The following is a 21544-nucleotide window of genomic DNA, read 5'->3' as shown; positions in this document are numbered from 1 at the left end:
GGGCATTTGCCTAGACTGGTTGGGGGTGAGAGAGAGAGAGAGAGAGAGAGAGCACAAGACTCCGGGAAAGGGAAGAAGTTGAGTTAGTAACATGCATTAATGGAATGAGGTTGCATACGGTATCATGTCCTTTAATTTCAAAATCTGAGCCCTTTTCACTGTTTATCCATGTTTAAAATATAGCAATTATATCGAAGGGCTGTTTGAACTGATTTAGATAATGTTTAATGTTGTGAAAGATAGCATATATGTAGGCTTCTTCTGTTATTATTGATAATTAGTGTTCAGTGTGTAATGGCGTAATAAAAGCAATTGCTGTTATTTTCCAAGTCCTGTGAGTGCTGTTGCGTGTATTGGAAGATGTTCAGCTCTAGTTTATCAAGATCAACATACCTCTGCAGTAGTTGATCAGCTGTGTGTGACGTGTGTGAGTTGTAAAAAATGTCATGGTTCAAGTTCAGGACCTTCATTTGTCCCCGAGGGGCGATTCATTTTGCTGCAGTGGCAAAGAAATTGACATACAGTACATAACAAAGACGACAACATCAATTAAAACTGTACTGATGGATGATGAGTTTGTCTTGTTGTAGATAGGCTACGCACCCCCCCTTTCTCAGCTCTCAGCTCCAGGAGAAACCACGTTGGCTTCTTGAACGTGGAGTAATGAGCTGAAACCTGTGTTCAGCGGAGTAGTCTACGTGATATTCACTAAGAAAGCTTCAGGATTTCTAGGACACGCACTTAAACATGCGCAACGGCACGTAACAACACACTGTTCCAATATAATTTTAATATTTTTTGAATTGTCGTCTGTGTTTTTCTTCTTCACATAGGCTAAATACGAGATTCCCACCATTAAAAAGTGTAAAAGTGTGTCAGAATAAAGGGAAATTAAGTCTTTGACACTCACAATTTTCCTGGGGGAGGATACCCAGATCCACCACTATGATATGCCCCCCTCCCTCCATACATATACAGTGGCTTGAGAAAGTTTACACACCCATGCACATACCCACACATAAAACATTTTAAAGTAATTTCAACCTTGTAAGGACACCAATTTTCTTGAATGAATAATGTATTGTAAATAAATAAATGCTATTTTAATTCCAAAGGCCAATGGAACTTCATCAGGATGCATAGTATCCTGATCTATGAAATAACTGGCCTTTAATAATAAAAACCTGCCTCTATGGGGATTTAACATAGGGGGTGTGTACATTTCTACCTGTGTGGGTGTGTAAGACAAAGCTGTGTGCGTAGAAACAATGCTTATGTGTTAAGTTGTTACGTGAAAGTCACCCGGTCGACTCCAACCGGGGTCGACTCACAATGAACAAAGAGATCAGGTGATTTGGGGCCTGATGTGATTGACATCATGACTCTGCAGAATGTGACATTAACCGGTCTGACAGCCTTCGCTCATAGTTCATCACTGCATGACAACCTTCGTAATGTTTTAAAGATGTGACCTGATCAGTGGTGGTAGAAGTATTCAGATCCTTTACTTCAGTAAAAGTACTAGTACCACAACGTAAAGACATTGAAAATGTTACTTCAGTAAACGTATGTAAGTATCACCGGGAAAAGTAGTAAATGTGCTCAATGCAGAAAAATCCCCACATTTTAGAAACTGTACGTTGGACGTTCCCTTTCTCTGCAGGACATCCTCAGGTCTCTGCAGGGTAAATCCAGACCACTAGCTAGACTATCTGTCCAATCTGAGGACTATGGTCACCTGGTCCTCAGATCTCTGCAGGGTAAATCCAGACAGCTATCTAGACTATCTGTCCGATCTGAGGACTATGGTTACCTGGTCCTCAGATCTCTGCAGGGTAAATCCAGACAGCTAGCTAGACTATCTGTCCGATCTGAGGACTATGGTCACCTGGTCCTCAGGTCTTTGCAGGGTAAATCCAGACAGCTATCTAGACTATCTGTCCAATCTGAGGACTATGGTTACCTGGTCCTCAGGTCTCTCCAGGGTAAATCCAGACCGCTAGCTAGACTATCTGTCCGATCTGAGGACTATGGTCACCTGGTCCTCAGGTCTTTGCAGGGTAAATCCAAACAGCTAGCTAGACTATCTGTCCAATCTGAGTTTTCTGTTGCACGTCTAAAACTACTTTTGAACATACACATGTACGTTAGTGCCACCAAAGCGACTGTGATTGGTTCAAAGAAATCCTAATGAACCAGAGTATGTTTTTCTCCCATTCAGGAATGTTGTGTGGACTCGGTGTTGAGTGAACAGTGTCAGATGTCACTGTGTGTACATGTACTTTGTGTTTAAATAATGACCACAAAAAATAGTGTTGAGTCACGATGACTCATACAACAGGTCGGTCCACCTCTTGAAGTCAGGATATATAAACTCAGATTTTTTGGTCTGATGACAGAGAGCTGCAGACTTCCATCAACAAAGAAAGTTCATACTCTACTTGAAACAACGTTCGAACCGTAAGGAACATCTTTTTGGGTTATAATTGTATGTATTGCCATGTTGTCAGTGCTTTTTTTTTCATAATGTATGAAAAGGTTTATTTGACATTTGATTTCAACACTTGTTCCATTGAACAAAACACAGAAAAATTGTCAAATGACTTAATTTATTCTTAAAAACATAAAAATCAGCACTATACTTTACTTTTACTTTATAACCGTTTGTGCATTAATGTCAGTAAAGGACACAAACAATTTTTAAAATGTTTTCTAAGTATGAATTGTTTAAGAGTGCTTCTGCAAATGTATTTTTATGAACACAAAACTACATTTCTGTTAATATACTTCTTTAAATGCAGACTTTTTCTCTTAAATGTTTGTATTCTTGCTTTCCTCGGTTCACTTCCGTGTTTCACAGATTTCCTAGGAAAGAGAATCAATATCTTGAAACAAGATAGAAAAAAAATTAAACTTAATTATTATTATTTTTTGGCATTTGTTCCTTAATTGTTGTGACAGCTGAGACATGAAAAGGGAGGAGAGTGCAGCAGGTTGGCCCATATTTCGAGGACTGTGCCTCTATTTATGAGTTGCATTAAAAAAACATGGACTCTTCAGAAGATGTGATTATCTTCACTTGATTTTCTGCGCACAAAAGTTGTCACAATCTTCTGAACAAGGTCATACTGATAAATAGAGAGACATTTTTCAGTTTTTTCAGTCTTAATTAGCTTTTATCAACTCATTTGGCAATGGCTTGAATGTAAAAGACGTTTATTACTATCAAAAATGTACGCACCAAAGCTTTAGGTGGTTCCTGCTATGTGAGGTGTAATTGTACAGTAGTTATGCAGATTAAAGCAAATTTAGACTTTGTGAAAAGCATTTGTGATGTCATTTTGCTGTCAGAGCTCTCCTTAAAAACTTAATTCACTGAAAGTTGACCCTATGCTGGCCATCTGCTTCTCTTTTATGCTTCCCCTCCTCTAATCCTTCCTCTTAAGTTTAGCTCTACGAATGGTGAAAGCAACCTGTATACAAAGACAGGAAGATTGTTTTGCATGGCAAATATCACGATTTCCCTACTTATGTAAAGCTTGCCCTATATGGAGCGTGCTCTGAAACTCCCCGAGGTTTTGAACTCCGGATGTTTCCAACGTCTGGCGCTGCAAATATGAACACTTTGCATTGGTTGAGGTGCACTGTCCACAGGGTGACTTACCTGACATCATCCTCCTCTAACCCTGCTGATGTTTCCCCCACAGAAACATGAAGTTTGGGTTGCTGGTGGTGTTGGCGGTGGCTGTCGTGGTGCCCAGCCTGACCGAGGGCCGGACCGTCTCCAGATGTGAGCTGAAAGAAAAGCTCGGACAGGCGATCACGCTGCCCCCAAAGCTTCAAAAGTTCAAGGATGAATACCTGGCAATAGGTGAGGATAATAAATCTCCTGAGAGTTAAATAAGTCACATCATCGCCTCCAGAATCACCAGTATGAATCTTTCTCTGAGAAAATACAGAGCAGGAAGACAGATAAGATTTAGGGGAGAAACAAAATGTCCACGGGCACCCAAATACTTCAGTTAGTAGAAAATACCATGCAAGGGTGATAAAAAGTAGGGCTGCAACCAGTTATTTATGTTCTTTTTCTTCTTTGCTTCCCTCCTTCTGCGTGCATGGCTTGTTTGTTGCAGTAATCTGTGAGGTGAACAGGCTGTCCCGTCTCAACACCAGCCTGGTCAAGGTGCTCGGCAAACGCCCAACTACAACCACAGCCACGGCAGCAACTACCACTCGAAAGACTACCACCCAACCAACAACCAACCAAACGACTACCACCCAGCCATCCAACCAAACAACTACCGCCCAACCAGCTACCAACCAACCGACCGCCATCCAACCGAATACCACCCAACCAATCCCAACAGATGCCACAATTTCAAACCTTAACAGAAGTAGGCGCGGGCTGAGCAGCGAGACAGAGCAGCGTGTCAACGGCATGGTCGACGAGGATGGAGACAAGGCCAAAGACAGCGATGAGAGGGACGAAGACGAGGGTGAAGACAGCAATGAGAAGGACAAAGACCAGGCTGAGGAAGGTGGGAAACGCAAGAAGAGATCCAAAGAGAACCGATCCAAAAAGGACCGATCCAAAGAGGACCAATCCAAAGAGGACAAATCCAGCGAAAAGACCAAGCAGCAGTCTCTCGGCCTTTACGGGATCTTCCAGCTGTCTGACGAGACCTTCTGTAATTCCGGTTATCGCTCCTCCAAAAACAAGTGCAACACAACCTGCAATGGTGAGTCACATACAGACGTGATGATAATTTAAAGTGGCTATATGTAACTTTATGTTCCGCTGTATTCCACCCCGTAAAGAAGAGACCTTTACGACAGCAGGTGTAGTAAAAACACCACCGCTGTTGTCCAAAGCGGCCGCTAGAATCAACAGTTAACGAACCAGGACGTCATACACATGCGTTGATCCGAGTCGAGATGAATTAGATTAGATGATACTTTATTCATCCCACAGTGGGGAAATTCCCTTATTACAGCAGCAGCGGTTTACTACAGTAAAAAGCCAAAAATACAAACAAGTAAACACACAAACAACAGATACTGAGCAAAATATATTAAATGAATGTAAAACAGCGTTAACCCTTGTGTTCAAAAATTGAAAATCAACACTTTTGTTGACACTTTTTATCAATCTTTTTTCATAAACCTTTTATGTTTTTGTAAATTTTTCAACATTTTTGATGCTTTTTTCAATGTTTATCACTTTTAACATTTTTAACACTAACAACAACAACACAACATTTTGGAAGTTTTACAGGTATTTTTTGAATTTATGTTCAATAAACCTCATTTATAGGAAACTATACCTAGTGTTTGAGTTAGAAAAGCAGAAATTAGGAATTATTTAGACTAAAATTAAAGGAATGGATGTTGATGATAATCACAGACTGGAATATGTCAACTTTTACTCAATACTATTTCAAAAACACTTCAATTTGTTTTACAATGCTATAAAATTTAATAAGACGCCCCAAAATTAATGAAAGTAGAGATTTGTACTTGGCAAAGAGCGTTGGCTGGAATCAATCATGTTATTTTGGGGATTTAAAAAGAACATTGATATAGGACAACATGAGGACAACATGAGGACAACATGAGGACAACATGGGGACAACATGAGGACAACATGAGGACATCATGAAGACAACATGAGGACAACATGAGGACAACATGGGGACAACATGAGGACAACATGAGGGTTAAATAAAAGGCATTTAAAGTGCAGTAATAGATATGGTATTAGAAGTGGGTAAGCCCCATGTAACTCTAGATTTGGTAATCATTCCAAAGCTAATAATCATCACATTACCACACACAACAACACATGCCGGCGATGCTTTTTTCTTAAAGAGGTCGACGCACACACCAACGCACAAGTACAGACTTCATAGAACTTACTGTACGTGGGCTACGCAAGACCTTAAATCCCGCTGTAGTCTTAGCTGTTGGTAAAGGTCCTTTATGATCATCAGATGAGAAATTTCACAATTTTTAGAAACATTTTGAAGTTACATATAGTTACTTTAATTGGGATACTGTGCATATTAAAAACCCATTCTTTGTCTCCCGTGAAGCCTTCATCGATGACGACATTTCGGACGACATCAGATGCTTCGTGAAGACTGACCAGTGGGGGTGAGTTTCTCTACAGCCAAGTTAGAGTGGTACTGTTAACGCAAGTACAGCTGGTTTATTCATCAATCATTTCTTTTAATTTTGCTTATTAGTGCATTGATTCAACTCTGCAGTGAGACTGGAAGATGTTGAATTGTTGAGGTGTTAAATAAAAAGATTTAAAATAGAATATTTTGGTCAGTATTTGGGATGTAACGATGCATTGTGAAGCGGTTGAGAGATAACATGTGACCATGGAGTGGAGTGGGGACCCAAACGCAGAGACAAGGAGGCAGGCAGGACCAGGTGCAAGGGGGTTTTATCTAAACACAGTCCGAAAACAAAGGGAGCAAACGGCAAAGTCCGAGCAAAGAATCCAAACCAGGCACAGGGGGAGGCGGTGCACAGACGGGTCAAACCTTACAAGTTGAAAACTGATGGAGGATCGCAGGACCACAGGCAGGATCACGAGGACCGAGCACACTTGCAAGACAAAAGGATCAGACGAGGCACGAGGGCAGCACAGACGTTAAATACACGGGGTGATGAGGTAACGAGGGACAGGTGACAAGAGGGCAGGGAAGCAGGTGGAGAACGTCAGGGAACCAAATGAGCGGGAAGACACAGGAAGTAAGGCTAAAAACAGGACGAGACAGAAACCTGACTTCAAAATAAAACAGGAAACAGAACATACAGACACTCAGGGGGACAATCCAAGACCGGGGAGCATAAAACCACACATAAAACAGCACTTAAAGGGGGCGAATAACCCAAAACAAAACCCTGAACCAGAACATTATATGTTTTACTTTTTATGGCGAAGGGTGTAATTTACTTTAGATTTCACTTGTTTGACTCCAGACGTCACATCAGACATACGTCTTCTTAGTTTATTTATTCAATGACATTTCTTTTCTATTGAGTTATGCTGATGTGGGATTTGATCTAGAATTTAGAATCTAGAAATTAATTTAATTTCAGTTGCACTTTTGATAAAACAGTGTTTATTTACAGATCAAGTGTAGTCACAATAGAGATTTTATTGTATAGAAATTCTTTATCCAGTCAGGAAAGTCACTGTGAAACTAAATATAAGTTCAAGCATTTACCTTCAACCAATGAAGATTAAAGAAACATTACAGCTGTGGAACCATGTGCTGCTTACTGACTAATTAATATCTGCTGATTTAACTAATTTTTTCACTTTTTCTTCTTCACAATAGGTTGTTTTTGAAGTCTGCCTCTCGCGAGTGCCGTTATTTCACCAAGACCTTCTTTGCCGGGTGTTAATAGGCAGCCGACACGTTTTCCACCTGTTGCTGAAGCTCACGCCAACTATCACTCTTCTACCTTCAATGTGACCTTTGACCCTCACGGTTTCATCTCAAACACTGTGGAGCATGTCACGGTTTTCCATTTTAATTAACCTGTGAGATTTCTAGAATAAAGTTTTGTTTCGGTTCCTTTGTGGGCGGAGTCTCCCCCAAAAATCACTAGAACTTAAAGTTGAACTGACAAATGTATCTCAGTAATTTCAATAGTTTTGTTGACATTGTTTTACCACTTTAATCTACTTTAAAGCGATAATTTCAAGATGTGAAAGCTAAAAAAGTTATTTTTGCATTTTATGCTATCTGTAACTTTCCAATAAACATATTTTGAAATGTATGGTTTGTGTTGAGAACACGTTTCTAATTAAAAAAACTAAATCTTAAATCTTCTCTGATCAGACTAATAATTCTTGTACCCTTTTTTCAACACCTTTGACCCATTTTTCAACACTACGTAACACTAACTTATTAACTTTACAGTTATTTTTTGAATTTATGGTCAATAAACCTCATTTATAGGAAATTATACCTAACGTTTGAGTTAGAAAAGCAGAAATTAGGAATTATTTAGACTGAAATTAAAGGAATGGATGTTGATGATAATCACAGACTGGAATATGTCAACTTTTACTCAATACTATTTCAAAAACACTTCAATTTGTTTTACAATGCTATAAAATTGAATAAGACGCCCCAAAATTAATGAAAGTAGAGACTTGTACTTGGCAAAGAGCGTTGGGTGGAATCAATCATGTTATTTTGGACAACATGAGGGTTAAGGAACAGCCAAACATTGAGTCCCCGCCAATATATATATATATATATATATATATATATATATATATATATATATATATATATATATACATCACGTTTGATACCAGCCTGTATCTCTTGTGCGAGTCAGCTGAGGGACAAGAGCTTGTTTATTTCGTCGCAGGATCTCTAGAATACCCTATCCTTTAAAAAAGGATAATAGTTTAGACTCATATGGGAATCTTACCAAAAGCAACCCTATTCTTAGGGAGGTTTTCCCTGCTCCTCTTAACATCAGTTTCTATGCAATCCACGCAATGTACTTACAAATGTGGCTTTTGCAACCGCATTGCTACTATTAAGAAATTACACTATTAAATGCTGGTTTCAGACTCTCTCTGTTGCATCCGGACCAGTTTAAGCTACAGCTGAAAACTGGGACACCTTGTTGAAATTGCACTTCATTAAAAACAAATCGTCAACGACATTGGGGCTGTCTGTGCTTCTTCAGTTGGGGTTTAACTGTCATACAGTAGTCTACTTCTATCACACAACGACTACCATTAAGGGCAATGAAAAATATAATCAAGGACATTAACGATAAGGTCAAGAAGAAGAGTGAACCAGAGGAGGAAACTACTAGAACTTTTGGGTCCTTGTAAATTATGGAGCGTGGTCTAGACCTACTCTGTAAATCTGTAAAGTGTCTCAAGATAACAATTGTTATGAATTGAGACTATAAATAAAATAAAAGATATTCAAAGATAGTCAGCGATTTATAAACAAATCAAACCATTTTAATATGTATTCTGTGACAGACAGCTATAGCCGATGTCAGGCTTTATGGATATGACACTAGAAGACGAGACATGAAACCCTGTGATCTAAACTCTCTGTGTGATTGTGATCGCGATGCGTCATTGTGGCTGTAAATCAATACGAAGACAACAAAAGCATCTAAATGTCACGGTTCAGGTGAGCGGTCTCTGATTGCACTGTGGATTAAAAAAAAAAATTGTGCTCCCATATTTTCACAATGGACACAGACACTGCTGAGCTACCATGACTTTGACTTTTTTTGGCGCTTTTGAGAAAAAGAGCCATTATAACTTATAAAACAGGGCGGTCCACCGCTTGAAATCATGATACATATAGAGTCAGATTTTTCTGTCTGAAGACACAGAGCTTCAGACTTCCATCAACAAAAGAAAGTTCATCCTCTACTTGGAACAACGTTCGAACCGTAAGAAACTTCTTTTTTGACATAATTGTGTGTATTGCCAAATTGTCCGTGCTGTTTTTGTTATATTGTATGAAAACCTTTATTTGAAGAGGATTTTATTTACTGGTGATTGCTTTTTGGTGGCAAACTGCCCCAACAGAACCTGAAAATGAACATGCACAAGTAATATTAAACAATCTGCACATGTATCCGCTCTGCAACAACAAACAGCAATATTATCTCGTATGTCATGTCGTAACATGGGCTAAACTTATCATTGGTAATGTTTTCATGTTATTTTAACGGCTCAGTGTTGAAAACATAAGATTTCACCTATTATAATTAATTTCTAAACTGTTGAAAAACTATGCATTATTTGGACAGCTATTACAAAGTTGCAATTGATAGTTTTAATAACCTTGTTAATAGTTATTGAAAACATTTTGAAGCATCTAACATTATTTAGACAGCTATTTGTTGCAGTAAGTGGAAACTTTCAACATTTCAAATCAGGAGAGACTTAGGGATGTAACGCAATGATTGGATCATGAATTTCGTGGTCAATTCTGGTTGGATTACTGAAAGGTGAACGCCTCTAAACAGACGAATAGTTTTAGGGAAAGATACCAGTTACATCTAACAGTTATTAGAAGTCTTCCTGAAGGATTTTGCCCATAGCTTCATTAGTTGTGTTCTGGTATTCGAATAATGAAGAGAGTTGGAGAACAATTATATACAAAACAGGATATAGGCTCTGGCTGATCTTATTTCTTGGCCACTATTGGGTTTTCGCAAACAATGCACAGATTTGTAGACATTCTGTTATCAAACAGCTTTGAAAAATTGTGTATATGTCTGCTGTTTATGGAGCATTGCCCCGGACCCTCACTAGGTTTGGGCTGAGCTGTGGATATTTACGTCTGGCTTTGCCCCTGCAAAAAACACTTGATTGAGGTACACTGTGTAAAGCACTTTGAATTTCCCTGTTGCTGATATGTGCTATACAAATAAAGCTGCCTTTCCTCACACTGTACACAGGGTGACTCGCCTAAGCCCCATCCTCCTCTAACCCTGGTGACGTTTTCCCACAGAAACCGTTGACATGAAGTTTGGGTTGCTGGTGGTGTTGGCGGTAGCCGTTCTGGTTCCCAGCCTGTCCGAGGGCCGGATCGTCTCCAAATGTGAGCTGAAAGAAAAGCTCGGACAGGCGATCACGCTGCCCCCAAAGCTTCAAAAGTTCAAGGATGAATACCTGGCAATAGGTGAGGATAATCAAAGAGTCTACCACAACTACCACAAAGAGAGTATTCCACTTGTTATCACTTTTTTGACCTTCTCTTGTTTTTCATCTTTGCTTCCCTCCATCTGCGTGCATGGCTTGTTTGTTGCAGTTATCTGTGAGGCCGACAGCCGGTCCCGTCTCAACACCGGCCTGGTCAAGGTGTTCGGCAAACGCCCAACTACAACCACGCCAACGACTACCCAAACAGATACGACCAATCCAATCCCATCAGATGCCACAAATTCAACCCTAATCAACAGAAGTAGGCGTGAAGTGACCAGCGAGGAGTCTGACTCGGCAGAGATGGACGCCACTGAGGAGCGAATCAGAAAGAAGAGCGAAAGTTTGACTCTCGGCCTTTTCGGGATCTACAAGATGTCTGAAGAGACTGTCGCTATGGGGAGCGGCGAGGAGAGCAGCGAGGAGAGCAGCAAGGCAAAGAGCAGCAAGGAGAGCAGCGAGGCAAAGAGCAGCAAGGAGAGCAGCGAGGCAAAGAGCAGCGAGGAGAGCAGCGAGGAGAGCAGCAAGGCAAAGAGCAGCGAGGAGAGCAGCGAGGAGAGCAGCAAGGCAAAGAGCAGCATGGCAAAGAGCAGCAAGGAGAGCAGCGAGGAGAGCAGCATGGCAAAGAGCAGCGAGGAGAGCAGCGAGGAGAGCAGCAAGGCAAAGAGCAGCAAGGAGAGCAGCGAGGAGAGCAGCATGGCAAAGAGCAGCAAGGAGAGCAGCCAGGCAAAGAGCAGCGAGGAGAGCAGCATGGCAAAGAGCAGCGAGGAGAGCAGCAAGGCAAAGAGCAGCAAATCCAATGAGGATGAAGACAGTGATGAGAAGGATGAAGCAGAGGATGAGGAAAGTGGGAAACGGCAGAACCGATCCATCGAGGGCCAATCCAGCGAGGAGAGCGAGCAGTCGTCTCTCGGCCTTTACGGGCTCTTCCAGCTGTCTGACGAGACCTTCTGTGATTCTGGTTTCCGCTCCTCCAAAAACAAGTGCAACACAACCTGCGACGGTGAGTCTTTGAACATACAGACATGACGATTATTTAAATGAGATATTTGGCATTTTAAAAAACTTGTTCCTTTACCTCCTGAAGCCTTCACCGATGACGACATCATGGACGACATCGATTGCTTTGTGAAGACTGATCAGTGGAGGTACGTTTCTGTAGAGCAAAGTTCAAATGATACTGCTATAGATGGAAAGTGTAATAAGTTTTTTTATGAGCAATGGGAGGTGTATTTACAGCATTTACAAATATATATACATTCACACACACACACAAACACATAAACACACACACACACACATATGTATCTATATATAAAATTATTCTATATATAAAATTATTACAGCTACCAGACTTACCCACAATTCATAGTGTTGAAAGCGTTTAAAAACTTAAACAAAGCGGAGTGGCACCCGATGGTTTCAGCCTGGCGTATTCAATTTAAAAAGAAACATTATCTTAACATTAAGGATTTAAGATGGTGCATAAAAATACATGAAATCAGAGTCACTGTGAAACTAAATACAAAGTTCAAGCATTTAACTTCGTTATGTTTTGGTGTTTTTGTCCTATTTTATTGTGGTAGTCTGTTTTCCTGTGTTTATTTCTCAGCCTGGTTCTGTTGTGTCTTGCATTTTTTGTAAGGTATTTTTGGTCTTGTCTTGTAAACGTTCTGTTTCCTGTTTTATTTTGAAGTCTGGTCTCTGTCTTGTCTGGTATTTATTTCCACTTCCTGTGTTTTCCCGCCCCAGTGATTACCTTATGTTTTCCACCTGTTTCCCAGCCCTCTATTTGTTGCCTGCCTGTTTTGCTGGACACCTTTTGTTGGATTGTGCTTTGTCTTTTGATTATTAAACCTTTACCTTGGAAGCTCAACTTTTATTACTGTCACCGTCACCCAGGGGCAGTCCTGTCAAAACCTGCCCCATCTGTCCCTAAACCTGTCCCGTCCGAGTCTGTCCAACCCCACGTGCCCTCTGATTATGGTTCCCTTTTTCGTGCACACTCGCCCTCTCGTGCGCTCTCTCGTGCGCTCTCTCGTGCGCCCTCTCGTTCCCTGTCTCAGGCCCCGCTCTAATTTCCCTCCTGCCCTTCTCTTGTCTTTCCTCTTGCTCCCTTTCTTCTTGCTCGCCCTCTTGTTCCCTTTCATCTTGCTCGCCCTCTTGTTCCCTTTCATCTTGCTCGCCCTCTCGTTCCCTTTCCTCTTGCTCGCCCTCTCGTTCCCTTTCATCTTGCTCGCCCTCTCGTTCCCTTTCATCTTGCTCGCCCTCTCGTTCCCTTTCCTCTTGCTCGCCCTCTCGTTCCCTTTCCTCTTGCTCGCCCTCTCGTTCCCTTTCATCTAGCTAGCCCTCTCGTTCCCTTTCATCTTGCTTGCCCTCTCGTTCCCTTTCATCTCGCTAGCCCTCTCGTTCCCTTTCCTTTTGCTCGCCCTCTCGTTCCCTTTCCTCTTGCTCGCCCTCTTGTTCCCTTTCCTCTTGCTTGCCCTCTCCTCCCCTCTCGTTCCCTTTCCTCTCTCGTCCCCTCTCCTCCCCTCTCGATTCCTTCTCTTGTTCGCCCTCTCATCCCCTCTCGCTTGCCCTCTCTCGCTAATCCTCATGTTCCCTCTCTCGCTCGCACTCTTTCTCGTCCTCTCACGTTCCCTCTTTCAAACTTCAAACAATGAAGATTAAAGAAATATCACAGTTATGGAACCATGTGCTGCTTACTGACTAATTAATATCTGCTGATTTAACTAAATGTTTTACTTTTTCTTCATCACAATAGATTGTTTTTGAAGTCCGTCTCTCGCAAGTGCCATTGTCTCACCAAGACCTTCTTTGCCGAGTGTTATTGAGCAGCCGACACGTTTTCCACCTGTTGCTGAAGCTCACGCCAACTATCAATCTTCTACCTGCAACGTGACCTTTGACCCTCACGGTTTCATCTCAAAACACTATGGAGCATGTCACAGTTTGTCATTTTAATTAACCTGTGAGATTTCTCTAATAGTTTTGTTTCAGCTCCTTTGGGGGCGGATTCTCTCCAATAATCTCTCGACATATCTCAGTAATTTGAATAGTTTTGATGACATTATTTTTTCCACCTTGATCTACTTTACAGTGATTATTCCAATTTTTTTTGCATCTTCTGCTATCTGCTAACTTTCTAATAAACATATTTTGCAACTTTAAGTTTGTGTTTGAGAACATGTTTTTTGCATTATAATAACAATAATGACTTTATCCAGGACATAAATGGAAGGTCCAAAGTACACTACAAATTGCATATTTACAAACATATGGCAATAAATATACAGGAAAAAAATCATATAAATTAATAAAAACGTCAACAACCTTCACCTGTACAAACGGGAGCGCCAATGTTTCCACAGTCTAGATACCTCAAAGAGCTAAAAACCTGAGACAGATATTCTACACATGTATTGATAAATAAGGTTTTTTATTAAGGCAGAACAGGTTGACACACGAACACTAACACACGTCTTTTTTTTCAACATTATTATTGCTTTTTCTGACATCAACCTGATACAACAAACATCGTATCTGATTGATTGGTAGACAGTGGGCCCCCTCCTGGTGGGTAGCAGGATACCCCTTTCCATATGTCAAATGCCAGACTTGACCTGTGGTTCTTTACATTCAGAGGAAAAGAGGGGGAAAATGGGGGTTAGAGAAATGCATAATTTTTCTAGCCTAGCTCCATCATACATACATTGTTTATAACTTCTTATAATTCACCAAGAGCTTTGCCCTAAATTTCATTAAAAGAAAATCATCCCTATAACAGCTGAAATCAAACACTTTTTCAACCGAATTGTACAATGGCGTCCGTCTGTGTTGAATATCAGCTGGAGTCGCCCTGGACATACATCACTTTGTTTTTAACTTTCTATGCAATACATGTCCTCTGTAATTGTCCTTTGCAAGCAGCTACTTTAGATGGGTGTGGATTTTAAAACTGGATTTTATTATTAGTAACCTTTATGGAGAACTTATTTAAACAGTGAAGCTGTGTTCTCCTGCTCACCTTACATGTTCCCGTTTTGCTGCTCTTGGTATTGTTGTTTCCTTTGTTGGGGCTCAACATGATATACAGTGTGTGCTCAGGGGACTAAATGTACGCATATCATGTGGTTTCAATGCGGTCCCACTGCCAGGGATGACACCCGATCCTCTGAAATCACATGACCGTAGGATGGCGTGAGAAGATTAACTCTCTGGGTTTTGGTCTCAGGGTCTGGTCTATTCAACAGGACGAAGGCGTAACCTGTAAATGACAAAAGATGTTTGGTATTATTGTTGTTTTCCCGTCTCTCCCTCCCTCCCTCCCCTGACCTCTTTAGAGCTCAGAAGCCCAAAGCTAACGGAGATTTTCCACAGCATTGTGCACGTCCTAAGTCGTGTTTCTACGCTCCAAGGGAGGAACCTTTATCCGAGGAGAACAAAAGTCTCGGGTTCTCCGTGATTTGCCATTGGAGGATGTGCAGACTATATATATACACACACATCAAGTCACGTATGTTTTTCATAGAGTTGCAGTCAAGATGAGGCTGCTGTTGGTTCTTCTCTTCTCAGCGTTGGGCTGTGGTCTCGCAGGAGGACAGCTTGTGTCCAAATGTGACCTAATGAAGGCGTTTCAGGTTCTGGCGGAGGATGAAAAGCAGCACGGACTGACTATGGACTTAGTGGCTAAGAGTAAGTACCAGTTGGGACTTTCACATAACCCAAAAACTAATTTTTATTATAGATTGAGCTGCTTGCCTAGGCATATGTAAATACACAGACCCCCCCCCCCCCTACCCTATACATGTTTGATAGTTTTTATCACATGAAATGTTTAGATTAATTTATATGTTGTTGTTGTTGTTTTTTACCCCTTTTAGTCAAGCACTTGTTTAAATAAATTAATAAAAGGGGACATTGGAGGAGATGGAGGAGAACTATAGTATTATACTGTACCTCCCACTGCCTCCTACCTGTCTAGTGGGTCTTTTAATCCCTTTTTAAACACTTTCGTTCCTTTTAAATAACGGAACAACGTTTTTTAAAAGAGTTTAAGTAGCTTCAACACAACCTAAACCAAAAACTGTCCCTGAGTCCCAAAAATAGTCTCAAAGTGTCCTAGTCAGGGCCTGATTTTAACCGTTATGGCCACCAGTCACTCTGGCGGGTGGATTTTAAAAATCAATAGCCACAAGTGGCTTTTAACCAGCAAATTATTATTTGCCCGATAAAGGTGAAATACAGGGAATGGCACGAGCATCGTTCTTGAACTCGTTAAAAATACACATTGAAGTGCTACTTCCTGTTGTCCCAAACTGTGTGCTTGGTATTAAAACGTTTTTTTACTTTTCTTTGAATCAATCATCCTTACTTTCTCTTAAAATCATCCTCATTGTAAGAGCCTGTAAGAGCTGTTTTGGTCACCTACAGTACTTGGGACACCTGGTGTTGGTGATGAAGCAAGAGGAATATCATCTGTTTACCTGGATCATGTTTGTGAATGAGCGAGCGAGGGGTGACGGGGGAAGTTGTAATTTTGCTGTTTAACGCCGTTTTTCATATGATTTTGGACACCTTTGCGTACGCCATTCGTATGTCTTGGATATACACATTCTCTGTTTCTCCTGCAAATGAATCTACAAAAAGGAGTCATTGGATGTGTGAGTTATTAACATATAATAGCTATCCCTGTCAGCTAACATTTTTGTTTTCTGATAGTCGCCCACACTCATCTATTGGTTGCTTGCTTGCTTCGGCCGGCCTCTTCACCCCAGTAAACATTATCTCAAATCCAAGAAAATGGTGAACTCTGTTGAAATGTCAAAGACCCGTGGCAAAAATGAATAATTTTTTCATTGGCTACCCGCCAGTGTGGAAGATAGACAGTTATGTCCGCCAATGGCAAAACTCACCCGCAATTGGCCACTGGTCGGGTGTTAATTTCAGAACCTGGTCCCAGTAGAAGGAAATATCGGTCGGGGATTCAGGAGGGCTCGGTGGTAAAAACGGATCATTTAATTTTCATTGGCTACCTGTGCAATTTCATTTCATACAGTGCAATATTTAATATATTACCCTTTCCATTCCATTACTGTGCAATATGTATTTATTTAATATTAGTACTTAAACAATTCATTTCATTCCAAGTACTTGTGTATAATGACAATAAAGGCATTCTGTTTTATTCTACCCGCCAGTGTGGAAGATAAGGCAGTTATGTCTATGACCCGCATTTGTCGTGTGGTCGGGTGTTAATTTCAGAACCTGGTCCCAGTAGAAGGAAATATCAGTCTGGGATTCATGAGTGCTCGTTACGTTGGACAGGCCGACACTAAAAAGAGATGTTTGTTAATTTTTGCTTGTTACTAATCCTCTGGGGATGATGCATCAGTAAAACTTTGTGAGGGGTTATCTGCCTGTTGGATTTTGGATGTTAATCATTTAAAATATTTAATCGTGATGAATGGCATGATTGTCCATAGTAAACTTGTGATTAATCGCAAATGTATCGCAACTTTTCCATGTGTAATATGTACTATTAGGAGACAGGCACAATTAGAGACTGGGGAAAAAAGTGGAACATGTAGCAGATATTTTTTAGGTTTTTAATGCTCAAGTGATGTTTAAGACGTGATGTACACCGGTGCTATCTCAGTTCACATCAACGTCACATGCAAATAACTTTAGTCTTGTTGAAAAAACAATCTGAAAGGGCCTTGAAACTTAACTTCCTGTTCAGAAGACCTTTTCTTTTTGTTTCTGCTAACAATCGCCAACATTACTGCTGCATTGCTTCCTCATTGCCCAAACTACGGAGGCCCAAATCGGAGAGTGCAGAACGAAGTATTTAGTGTCGTAACAAGGAATTGTTATTATCACGTTCATTTTGACGGCTCTAATTTTAATATTTCTTGTGTACGAGTAGACGTTTTGGACTGATTTGGGGTCAGGAAGTCTTTAGGAACCATCCTCTGGGGGTCATGAATTTTTAGAGAAAATTGAAAAGTCTGTGAAGGTGTTTTGTGAAAGTTTTTGTCTCACTCTCTTCTCTGCCCTGCTTTCAGTTGTGTGCCACGCGGAGCTGGCATCGGGCTTTAACACCAGCGCGGTGACTGAGTTGACCCCCAGGGGCGAACATCACAGTCGGGGCAAGAGGCAAGTACCGTCTGGGGACCTTCCAACACCCGCTGACCGTCCATCACGAGCCACCAAACCCCCACCGGCCACCAAGCCTCCACCTGCCACCAGACCACCACCAGCCACCAAGCCTCGACCCACCACCGGACAGCCACTAGGCACCAAACCTCCACAAGCCAACAGTCCTCCACCAGCCACCAAGCCTCCACCAGCCACAAACCTTCCACACGTGGTGAGCAATCCCATTACAAAAGGCCGGGTGCGACGGGGCGCCCGCCGTCAACCGCCTCCTGAACTGGAAAATGTTGAGGACCTTCCAAAACCCCCTGGCCACGTGCATCCATCAACATCCATCAAACCTCCAACGGCCACCAAGCCTCGACCGACCACCAAGCCCCAACCGAACACACCACACTCCAGCCGGGAGCGACGGCTCGCCCGCCCTCCACACGTGGTAAGCAACGAGACAGAGGACGAGTCGGTCTGGACTCTCTACGGTCTTTTCCAGCTCAGCAATCACCTGATCTGCAGCGACGGCACGACTCCGTCACCCAACATCTGTGAGGTGGACTGCAAAGGTGAGGTCACTTTCTGTTGGTCTTTTTATCTCAACACAATCTCATGAACATGTTTGATATCGGACAACATTGGGGGACCGCCGGCTGGTCACACGATGGTTAAGTTTAGCTGACTTTACAGTTAAGTTTAGCCGAGAGAAGATGACTGGGAGCCGGGTACATAACCCTGCGAGGTGACTGCAGTTACAGCTAACTTTAGCTGACTTTACAGTTAAGTTTAGCTGACTTTACAGTTAAGTTAAGCTGACTTTACAGTTAAGTTTAGCTGTCTTTACAGTTAAGTTTAGCTGTCTTTACAGTCAAGTTTAGCTGTCTTTACAGTAAAGTTTAGCTGACTTTACAGTTAAGTTTAGCCGATAGAGGATGACTGGGAGCCAGGTACAGAGCCCTGCGAGGTGACTGCCGTTACAGCTAACTTTAGCTGACTTTACAGTTAAGTTTAGCTGACTTTACAGTTAAGTTTAGCTGACTTTACAGTAAAGTTTAGCTGACTTTACAGTAAAGTTTAGCCGATAGAGGATGACTGGGAGCCAGGTACAGAGCCCTGCGAGGTGACTTGAAAATCAACAGTTTTGTTTACGCTTTACTTTTTACTTACGTTTTTGTCCTGTTTAACACTTGTGACGCTTTTTCCAATGTTCAACACTACGTAACACTAACTTATTAACTTTAGTTTTCCAGTTGTTTTTGGAATTTATGGTCCATAAACCTCATCTACAGGAAATTATACCTAATGTTTGAGTTAGAAAAGAAGAAAGTAGGAATTATTGAGACTAAAATGAAAGGAATGGATGTTGATGATAATCACAGACTGGAATATTTCAACTTTTACTCAATATTATTTCAAAAACACTGAATAAATTCAAAATTGAATAAGACGCCCCAAAATTAAGGAAAGTAGAGATTTGTACTTGGCAAAGAGAGTTGGGTGGAATCAATCATGTTATTTTGGGGAATTAAAAAGAACATTGATATAGGACAACATGAGGACAACATGAGGACAACATGAGGACAACATGAGGGTTAAACCAGTGATCTTGTTTTCTTCTCAGACCTTGTTGACGGAGACATACAGGACAACATCAGCTGTGTGTTGAAGGTCATCAGCCAACTTCTGTAAGTACACTTTTAAAAGGACTTCACGGCATGCATCAAATTCATAAAAACAAATTAATAATAACAAACTTAATATTTCACTACTTTTCTTCTTAGTTGATTTTAATGTGGGATTTGTTTAAAAAAAAAAAATGTTGCACTTTTCATAACAGGATACATCGGTTGTTTTTCAGAGTTTAGAGAAATAAAAGTCAGTCATTTGTCTGCAGCTCATGCTAAGTCCTGAGAAAAATGAACTTAAAATGCTAATGTTACAACCCAAAAGAAACCCTTTGCACAGCAACATACTGTATATTTCAAAACATTTAGTCTATTGTATGTCACTTAATTTTGACTTTGCTGTATTTTGTTTATACTGTTTTGCAGTGCCTTGCTTTATTAATATGAATGTATTTCTATTGTCAATGTTTCCAGTGAAAATGGTTTTGGGGTGGCCAACCGCGACGAGTTAATAAGAATGTAAGTTATGTTTTTATGTATATGTGTTGCATGTAACATTACAACCTTTGGTAATTTTGCCTTTTAAATGCAAGCAATTAACCCTTGTGTTGTCTTCCCGTGTTAAAACAAATCAACAATTTTGACTTTTTCTAACGTTTTTGTCCCTTTTTTCAACACTTTTAATGCTTCTTTTTCAACGTTTGTCCCTTTTTTGACGTTTTCAACACTACGTAACACTAACTTAATAACTTTACAGTTATTTTCGGAATTTATGGTCAATAAACCTCATTTATAGGAAATTATACCTAATGTTTGAGTTGGAAAAGCAGAAATTAGGACAATTAGACTAGATTAGATTAGATTAGAGTCAACTTTATTGTCAGTACACAGGTACAAGGCAACGAAATGCAGTTTAGGTCTAACCAGATGTGCAATAGAAGCAAGTGCATATATATACACAGACATATATATATATATATATATATATATATATATATATATATATATATATACACACACAATGGTTTCATAAGTGCAGGACATGGATATGTACTGAATAAATATAGAAATGAATACTATTATAAACAGAATTTTGCAGAAAGATTTGTCCTATGAATATATAATATATAGATAACTAGTATTGGGAACAGCTGGATATGTGCTGAATATAATATACAGGTGGATATTACCATATGTAGAATTTTTACAGATATGTACAATGAACATAGTACACAGATGGTTGTTACTATAACAGAGTTTACAGGTGAATATGTACTATGAATATATATAGAGATGGCTATTACTATGAACAGAATCTTTACAGATACATATATATAATAAGTTAGGCTAAAATGAGCAGTATAACAATGGATTTAAGGTATTACAAATACAATTAATAATAGAATTGGTATTGTAAATAAAAAGTCGGCTGTGCAAAATTAAATTCCAGTCAAGGTAAGTAGTGCAGATATAAACAGATTACTATGTATCATGAAGTCAATAGTCAATTAAAACACATGTGAATGAGGTGTTGATGTCTTGTGTTTCGTTGCAGGATCAGGCTCATCTTCCAGCCGGAGTGCAGCAGGAAGACGGCCTCCGACTACTTCGCTGAGTGTCTGTAGTGTCTTTACTCACTGGAAGGATGAACCTGTATGAGTGGGATGTATGATATATAAAGTCAAGCATGTTGCACTTGTGTTTTTGTGTCTATGATCTAAAAAATAAAAAGCATTGTGGGAAAAAAGTGACACAGTGTGGACAGATGGAGGAATTTCCTCCAAAATAGGCCCATTGATAATGATTAAAATCCTTTAAAATGGACTATTAACTATACTTTTAAAATGAAACAAATTACTAGTTTTACTATTACTTGCTATATATGTAAAGAAGACTCACATATGTAGAGGATGGGTATGAAAATTACCAGGAATGGGAGGGGGGGGGACGTCCAGCTGGGAGGAGGCCTCGGGGAAGACCCAGGACTAGGTGTAGGGACATCTGGCTGGAAAGAGGCCTTGGGGGAGACCCAGGACTAGGTGTAGGG

The 21544-nt window shown here is 40.5% G+C and overlaps 3 protein-coding genes across 5 annotated transcripts; all 3 read left to right on the top strand.

Annotated features, from left to right (window-relative positions):
• Nucleotides 1-2291: 2291 nt before the first annotated feature.
• Nucleotides 2292-7797, top strand: LOC117962166. Of its 3 annotated transcripts, none has more exons than XR_004660587.1 (6): nt 2292-2460; nt 3708-3871; nt 4134-4739; nt 6093-6153; nt 7356-7663; nt 7731-7797. XR_004660587.1 is itself a non-coding variant. In XM_034901307.1 (6 exons), the coding sequence occupies exons 1-6, from the start codon at nt 2393-2395 to the stop codon at nt 7420-7422; spliced, it is 927 nt and encodes a 308-aa protein (XP_034757198.1). In that variant the 5' UTR covers nt 2292-2392; the 3' UTR covers nt 7423-7797. The 3 variants fall into 3 exon arrangements, 2 of the variants coding, with proteins under 2 accessions (XP_034757198.1, XP_034757187.1); XM_034901307.1 differs by having other exon boundaries at nt 4134-4472; nt 4512-4739; nt 7356-7797; XM_034901296.1 differs by having other exon boundaries at nt 7356-7797.
• A 1587-nt stretch (nt 7798-9384) lies between these two features.
• LOC117934542 (cell wall protein IFF6-like) lies at nt 9385-13858 on the top strand. The gene is made up of 5 exons (XM_034856261.1): nt 9385-9462; nt 10533-10703; nt 10833-11726; nt 11811-11871; nt 13488-13858. Exons 2-5 carry the CDS (start codon nt 10544-10546, stop codon nt 13555-13557), a joined length of 1185 nt encoding a protein of 394 aa, XP_034712152.1. The 5' UTR covers nt 9385-9462; nt 10533-10543; the 3' UTR covers nt 13558-13858.
• A 1279-nt stretch (nt 13859-15137) lies between these two features.
• On the top strand, nt 15138-21404 carry LOC117952113 (actin cytoskeleton-regulatory complex protein PAN1-like). The gene is made up of 6 exons (XM_034884227.1): nt 15138-15418; nt 17791-18182; nt 18216-18441; nt 19494-19557; nt 19972-20016; nt 21053-21404. Exons 1-6 carry the CDS (start codon nt 15268-15270, stop codon nt 21120-21122), a joined length of 948 nt encoding a protein of 315 aa, XP_034740118.1. The 5' UTR covers nt 15138-15267; the 3' UTR covers nt 21123-21404.
• Nucleotides 21405-21544: the final 140 nt, after the last annotated feature.

This window comes from Etheostoma cragini, chromosome 2, assembly GCF_013103735.1.
Source record: "Etheostoma cragini isolate CJK2018 chromosome 2, CSU_Ecrag_1.0, whole genome shotgun sequence".
Taxonomy (NCBI): Eukaryota; Metazoa; Chordata; class Actinopteri; order Perciformes; family Percidae; genus Etheostoma; species Etheostoma cragini.
Note: the sequence above shows the minus strand (reverse complement) of the source record. Positions and strands in the feature narration are given on the sequence as shown.